An 8364-nucleotide genomic window follows, 5' to 3' on the forward strand; every position below is an offset into this window, starting at 1 on the left:
CTTGTTGACACGGGAGCGGACTCGAACATCATGTTCCGCAACGTGTTCGACGCGCTGGGATTAAAGGATGCCGATCTGACGACTCATCAACACGGGGTCATTGGATTGGGCGACCACTTCATTAAACCAGACGGAATAATATCCCTGCCAATCTCAGTAGGACAATCCCAGGGCAGGAGATCGGTAATGGCCGAGTTCGTCATCCTCCGAGACTCCACCGCCTATAATATCATTCTGGGAAGAAAAACGATCAATGATTTCGAGGCCATAATCAACACAAAGCTGCTAGTCATGAAATTCGTTACCGACAACGGATCCATAGGGTCCATAAGGGGAGACCTTGAGACGGCGGTTGCTTGTGACAATGCCAGTCTCTCCCTTAGAAAGAAGTCCAAGGAGGCGTCCGGTGTGTTCCTAGCCGACCTAGATGCCAGAGTAGACGACAAGCCTAGACCGGAACCAGAAGGGGATCTGGAGAAGTTCAGAATCGGTGATGAAGAGGAAAGATTCACGTTCGTTAACAAGAATCTCCCACACGAGTTGAAGGAGCCTTTGGTCGAAATGATAAGAGCCAATAGGGACTTGTTTGCCTGGACGCCGGCCGACATGCCGGGCATAGACCCAAAAATCATCTCGCATCATCTAGCCGTCAAGGCGGAAGCACGCCCAGTGGCCCAACGGAGGAGAAAGATGTCGGCGGAAAGAGCAGAGGAGGTGGCCAGGCAAACGGCCAGCCTCCTAGAAGCAGGCTTCATACGGGAAGTGGACTACTCGACATGGCTCTCGAATGTAGTTTTGGTGAAAAAGCATAACGGCAAGTGGAGAATGTGCGTAGACTATTCTGACCTTAACAAAGCGTGTCCCAAGGATTGCTTCCCCCTATCTAACATAGACGCACTCGTCGACGCTGCGGCGGGATACCGGTATCTAAGTTTCATGGACGCCTACTCCGGTTACAACCAGATACCGATGCACCGTCCAGACGAAGACAAGACGGCGTTCATAACGCCAGGAGGAACTTTCTGCTATAAGGTAATGCCATTCGGCCTAAAAAATGCGGGGATAACATACCAGAGGCTGATGAATAAGATATTCCACGACCTCATAGGGAAGACAGTTGAAGTCTACGTGGATGACATCCTCGCCAAAACAACACGACCTGCGACCTTTTGAACGACCTGGCGAGTGTATTCGCGTCCCTCCGACAGCACGGTATGAGGCTGAATCCCCTCAAGTGTGCTTTCGCTATGGAAGCTGGAAAGTTCCTCGGATTCATGATAACCCAAAGAGGGGTAGAAGCCAACCCGGAGAAGTGCCAGGCGATACTCCAAATGAAGAGTCCAGGCAGTATCAAGGACGTCCAAAGGTTGGCAGGTCGGCTGGCCTCATTATCACGCTTTCTCGGAGCATCGGCAACAAAGGCCCTACCGTTCTTCAATCTCATGAAGAGAGGAATGGCGTTCGAATGGACACCCACATGCGAGGAAGCCTTTCGGCACTTTAAAGAAATCCTGGCGGCACCACCTGTCCTCGGGAAGCCAAAAGAAGGGGAGCCGTTATACCTGTACCTCGCTATAACAGGAGAAGCCTTGGCTGCAATTTTGGTACGAGAAGAGGGAAGGACACAACAACCAGTCTATTTTGTCAGCAGGGCCTTACAAGGGGCAGAGCTGAGATATAACAAATTGGAGAAGTTAGCTCTGGCACTCCTGACCTCTTCGAGGAGATTAAAGCAATACTTCCAAAGTCACCAGATTGTCGTAAGAACCGATCAGGGGATCCGGCAAGTGCTCCAAAAACCCGACTTGGCGGGGAGAATGATGACCTGGTCGATTGAACTTTCTCAATACGACATACGATATGAACCCCGGCAAGCCATCAAAGCGCAGGCGATGGCGGATTTTCTAGTGGAAGTAGCGGGGGATCCGGTCGAAGACACGAACACACGGTGGAAGCTCCATGTAGACGGAGCCTCCAACCAGACGTTCGGGGGTGCCGGGATTATCCTGGAAAGCCCAGCTGGAGTCATATACGAACAGTCAATTAAGTTCGATTTTCCCGTTTCAAACAACCAAGCAGAGTACGAAGCCCTTATAGGAGGCTTAACCTTAGCAGCAGAAGTCGGAGCAACAAGGTTGGAGATATGCAGCGATTCACAAATCGTCACCTCCCAAGTGAACGGTAGCTATCAAGCTAGGGACGCACTGCTACAGAAATACTTGGAAAAAGTCAAGGACTCGAGCCGAAAGTTTGAAGAAGTCACGATCCAGCACGTCCCGAGAGAAAGGAACACACGGGCAGATCTCTTGTCAAAGTTGGCTAGCACCAAACCGGGAGAGGGTAACCGGTCTCTAATCCAAGGAAAGTTGAAAGAGCCGGCAGTCACACTACACCTCTCGAAGCTAAGCCCCTCCTGGTTGGATCCCATTATCGACTTCTTAGAAAACAGCAAGCTCCCCGACAACGAAAAAGATGCCAAAAAGATAAGAAGGGAAGCCGCCAGATACGCCATCATCCAGGGTCAGCTTTTCAGGAAGGGATTCAATCATCCCCTACTGAAGTGTTTACACCCCGACCAGACGGATTACGTCCTCAGGGAAGTCCATGAAGGATGCTGCGGCCACCATATAGGAGGCAAAGCCCTAGCGAGGAAGTTAATCTGAGCTGGATATTACTGGCCATCGATGATGGCTGACTCCAAGGAATTCGTTAAGAAGTGTGTCAAGTGCCAAGAAAACGCCAACTTCCATCGCGCACCCGCCTCTGAGCTCACCTTGCTAACGGCCTCTCGACCATTCTCGCAGTGGGGAGTCGACCTCTTAGGACCTTTTCCCGTCGGCCCGGGACAAGTCAAGTACCTCATAGTCGCTATCGACTACTACACAAAATGGATAGAGGCCGAACCGCTGGCCAGCATATCCTCGTCTAATTGCAGGAAATTCATGTGGAGACAAGTCATAACACGATTTGGTATCCCGGAAGCCGTCATCTCGGACAACGGGACACAATTCACCGACAAAAAGTTCACAGAATTCCTCACCGGCCTGGGCATAAAGCAGAGATTCTCTTCGGTAGAACACCCACAGACAAACGGGCAGGTCGAGTCCGCAAATAAGATCATCCTGCAAGGGCTCAAGAAGCGGCTGGATAGCAAGAAAGGCACTTGGGCCGACGAGCTAGCCTCGGTCCTCTGGTCCTACCGAACAACCGAGCAATCCTCCACTAAAGAGACACCCTTCCGACTAACCTACGGGTCAGATGCAGTGATACCCGTAGAGATTGGAGAGCCGAGTCCACGGTTACTCCTGAAGGGAGTAGAGGAAACCGTCGAGAAAGACCTGATAGAAGAAACCAGGGAAATGGCCCACCTGGCTGAAGCAGCGCTAAAACAAAGAATGGCCTTACGCTACAATGCCAAAGCGCAAAAAAGAAAGTTCGAAGAAAACGACCTCGTCCTGAGGCGTAACGACATCGGCCCGTCTACCCCGGGAGAAGGCAAACTAGCGGCGAACTGGGAAGGACCATACCGAATCAAAGAGATAATCGGAAGAGGAGCATACAAGCTAGAAAGACTCAACGGCAGGGAGGTCCCAAGGACATGGAACGCGGATAACTTAAGGAGGTTTTATTCCTAAGCCATTTATTTTGTAGTAGCACCTCAATGTCTTTGTTACGATGATTGAACCTGCCCAATTTCTACATGCTATATTTGCCTATGTTATTTCCTAATTTCTAACTTTTTGAGCGACCACTATGAAAACAATGATACGCGGCCTCGGGACTGATCACCCCGGGAGCCCCTCAGATCAAAAACACGGTAAACGACCATAACAAGAACGCACACCATAAACGGCCAACGCGAGTAAACGGAAACACGAAGTAAATCGACGGCGAGTAAAACAAGAAACTAAACATGCGGGCAAACGATCCCATAAACCCATTAACGGGCACCAAAGTCACAATACGAAGTTTCAACAAAAAAGAAAAGTTCAATAGTACAAACACTATTTCTTCGGCATATCGACAATCTTCCCATCCTTGATGGTCTTGAATATACCTATTGCCGACACGTCGAAGTCCGGAGAGACGATCTTCACTTGAGCCTTGAGGGCATCTTCAGTTACGAAAATTGCATTCTTGCCCTGCTCCTTAATCTCTTTATGCTTCCGCTTGAACAACTCGGCCTCCTCCCGAGCAACCTTGGCAGCCGTCGCCGCTTCGTCCCGCTCTTTCTCCAGAGCGGACACCCGTTTTTGTGCGGCACTCAATTGGCTCTTCAAGGTCATCTCCTGCTCCGTTAGACGGGATACAGAGGCATCGGCAGTCTTCAATTTCTCCTCTGCCAAAGCAGCCTTTTTCTCAGCAGCATCAACCTTATTTCCCGCTTCAACCAATTGATCCTGAAGCGTTTTAACTTGAGTTTTGTACTTATTGCTGTTGATTCAAGCTTCCGACGAAGCGAGGCCATACCAGAAAGTTCGAACTCAGCCTTCCGAGCTATGGCCGCGCCGCGAAGAAGGGTGCGATACATCCACCGAGCCTGCCCCGAGAGGTCGGTGCCGTGGAAATGATCCTCTGTGCCCGGAAGCAGCTGGGCGTCTATGAACGTCCCGGCGTCAAAGTTCCTTTCCATGACAGTCAAAACCCCCTCAGGACTAGACTGGGACCTCTGTCTCTTGGGAGTGGGGATAACGGACAGCTCTTCCTCCTCCTCCCGACGAGAGGAAGACGAGTGCCCAGGAATAGGAATTTCTGGAGGAATCGGAGTTGCGGAAGTCGGGGTGGCGGCTTTTGCGGACGCATCGACATCGGGAGGAGGTACTTCCTGAGGAACCGTTGCCTGCTGTCCTCCGGTCTCCTCACCCTCGTCATCCTGAAGGAAGGTTTGATACAAGTTATCCATGCCGGTCACCTCGGCAGAAAGTCCCACTACAAAACAATTTGAAAAACGAACAAGTCAATAAAAGAAGCAATAGAAAATTCAAACAAGCGACTACACGACAAGAGAACTCACGAATATAATCTCGGGCGGCCTCCCGGTTACCCATGAGGAGATGAGGGTTCACGTTATTCCTCCCAAGAACCGCCCACAAAATGTCGGCTATCCGCCGATCCACGGTCGACATCCCTTTATAAGTAACTTTGATAAAAGGATTAGACCCCGCCCCGAAACTCCAATACGTCGGGATGAGGCGCTCCTTTTCCAAAGATAACCAAAAAGGGTGACGACCCTTAACTGGGCGGACCTTAAAGTACTTGTCCTTGAACCCATGGTAGGAGTCCTCGAACAAGCCAAAGATTCTCCGGCCCTGGGCAGACCGGAAGGACATGAACCCTTTCTTATGTTTCCCCTCCTTCGAAGGGTTGGTTAGATTAAAGAAAAACAGGAAGACGTCAACAGAGATCGATAGCTCTAAATACTCGCACACCATCTCAAAACAGCGAATGGATGCCCAGCTGTTTGGGTGCAATTGAGACGGTGCCACGGAAATCCGGTTCAGGAGGCTCATTTGAAAGGGGGAAAAGGGGATGCAGACCCCAACCTGAGTGAACATGGCCTTATAAAACCAGATCCAATCGGCAACCCGGGGGGCATTGAAATTAATTTCATAAAGCCGCTCGTGAGGGGCGGGGACATAAACATCATAGTTCGCCTCCTCGTCGGTACCCCCACAGAGATATTCGGCCTGACGAAACTCCGTTAGCTCCTCCTCACCCATCTGATTGGGAGAGTTCCTGAGGTCGGAAACCACCCACGCAAACGGGTCATAACCCGCGGCGGAGCTTGAAGCTCGGCTAACGACACGAGGCATACCTACAGTGGGGGCACCGCGCGGTTAGTCCGTGAGGCCGGAACCCAGGAAGGACCCAAAGAAATCCCTCGTGCCGTGACCACAGGGGGGACCAAACAAACCAAGACCAAAAACAAAAACATAAACCCCCCATGACACACCACGATCAACAAAAGAAAAAGAAAGTGCATCCACAAAAATGTGCCCATAAACAACAAGAAAAGAGCAAGCACAGGAAAAATGATCATGACAGACATGCAAACACTCATCAAAGTGAAAGGAAAAAGAAGAAGTTACCTAGATGAATTGAGGAAGTTCAAATAAGGACGAAGCGCACTAGAGCAATGGAAACAACCTTTGCGTGATGAGAGCGAAGGAAGGACGAATGGGTAGTATGATCAGGAAAGCAAAGTAAATGGAAGAAGAACAGAAACATAAAACTGTTCAAAACCGCTATAGTGGAAGCGCGAAAGACCTGGGGGCAGAATCGTCTTTGCACACACGGAATTTTTCAATCTTTTATGGGCATTTAATGCCCCGCGCGAGAAACGAGGCGACAAAGGAACGCCCCGAACCACGAACGGACACGCATGCGGGCAGCGCGTCTCCCACACGAACGGCCGACCAAACGACAACAATGATAGAAGACTCGCCCCCAACAGCCTATACGGTTGATTATCGGCGCGTGGGGGCACTGTTACGGTCTGGCCCAAGTCACGTACGGGTCGGCCCGACCCATCGAGAACCCGACCCGAGCGGTCGAGCTTTCAGCGTTCGCCACGACACTTGGACACGCGTCCTCACCATTCTCCCAACACAACTGGGAGGAATCTTCGTGGAAAGTGGGCTCGTCCCCACTGGGCCCACCTCTGACACAGTTTAAATAGGGAAGGACCTGCCCCTCTCCAAGGTACGTCACACCCTCCCTACTAAACCATTATCCCGCCTGCGCATTGCTGACTAGAGCGTCGGAGTGTCTTTGCAGGTGGCACCCCCCCTTATTCTCCTTCTGCAACGCGTACTCGGCTACTCGGCAAACCCGACTCCAGCACGACCGTGGTTGAGGCGTTCTCACTCCCTCACACAATCACCCGACCTGTCCGGAAACCGACTACCGAACAGATGGTTATTTGATTGGATTGGGTTTAGTTATATACAATTAAAATATGCTAGATGTTCAATTCACTAGATATGCGGATGATTATTTTTATCCAAGTAGATGGTTATTTTCTCTAGGAGTGAGCGATGCTGGTGACGGTGCGTGGCAAGCCAAGCAGCGATGGCGAAAAGGAACCTGACAGCGCCGTTCGTTTTCAGTTTGGAGGAGAACAACGCCGATAAAAGCCCTTGTTGACGAATCTGTGGTGAAGAAGATCCCAATAGCAACGATAGAGTTGATTGGAGATCAAGCGACAACAACAACGACAGAGAATTTGAAAAAAAGCTGATGCTTTAGTAAATTAGAATATAATAAATAATTAAATATTTTTAATTATTGAATGATATTTTTTAGTTAGGTAATTTGGATAGAGTATTTTTTTTTTTAATTTCACTAAGTCAAATTTCTAACTCTTTATTCATGTTGTTTAAATTTTTTATTGTCTACCTAACGAAACTATTATTAAACTAATAAAACCATTTTCGCCAACCATTTCCTTCCCACGTTTATAAAATGTCATTAGTTAGCACGTACCTTCTAATCATGGTGGTCATCACATGTTTAATATTAATTCAATTGTTTTGTTTGTAGTATAACTATAGGAGTAATGTGGTCAAAACTGGTTTCACTGTTGTCGAGCAACAAAAAAAAATTCCCAAAAGGAGAAATTACTTCGGATGTAAGTTTTCAACTAGTTATTAAATGTATAAAAAGCGTCTAAATTCTATGTTGTTCATTCCTTAAAACTTACCCAAAAGAATTAAAAACAAAGGAAAAGCTACCTATATTCAAATTTTATTACACTCTAATTAATTTAAGTTGATGAGTTGAGAACTTTATTTATTAAATAAAATTCTTCTCACATGACGATGAAATTCTTGTTTATTTACGAAAATCAATCCTAATATGTTACATACTGATTAAAAAAGTTAGTTGGTGATTAATTTTTTAAATAACTAAAGAATAAATTGTCAAATTTATCTCAATCTTCACTTGGTTTTCAAAAATTAAACTAATAATTAAAATAGTTCCCAATCTACTAGAATTAGTCCGGTTAATCTTTTCGTTATCTCCATAACCAATGTAGTTAACTCTTGCTGATGTGAGTCCTTAAATAATAATAACACATCCCTAACAATATCTCATTAATACTAATTAATCTCATAAGTTTACAAAACTAATTAACTCAAATCAAATTCTAAATACTGAAATCTTAATTCCAATTTTAAGCATAAATAATTTTGTCACTTAACGTCAGCTATGAAGATGAGAGAAAAATTAATTAATGCTACTAATTTTTGTAATTTTTAAACTAATTTAACTAATTTAATTTTTTAAAATAAAAACAGAGATAGAAATATCTTCTTGAAACCAGTTTAAGTATTAAGTATTAACTGTAACTAGCACATGACA

General features: G+C 47.1%; 1 protein-coding gene across 1 annotated transcript; it reads left to right on the top strand.

Moving 5' to 3' along the window:
• The first annotated feature begins 1247 nt into the window (after positions 1 to 1247).
• On the top strand, positions 1248 to 2663 carry LOC112803719 (uncharacterized). Its single transcript, XM_025847197.1, has one exon. The coding sequence runs from the start codon at positions 1248 to 1250 to the stop codon at positions 2661 to 2663; it is 1416 nt and encodes a 471-aa protein (XP_025702982.1).
• The last annotated feature ends 5701 nt before the right edge of the window (positions 2664 to 8364 follow it).

The sequence above is a fragment of the Arachis hypogaea genome, chromosome 5 (genome assembly GCF_003086295.3).
Source record: "Arachis hypogaea cultivar Tifrunner chromosome 5, arahy.Tifrunner.gnm2.J5K5, whole genome shotgun sequence".
Taxonomy (NCBI): domain Eukaryota; kingdom Viridiplantae; phylum Streptophyta; class Magnoliopsida; order Fabales; family Fabaceae; genus Arachis; species Arachis hypogaea.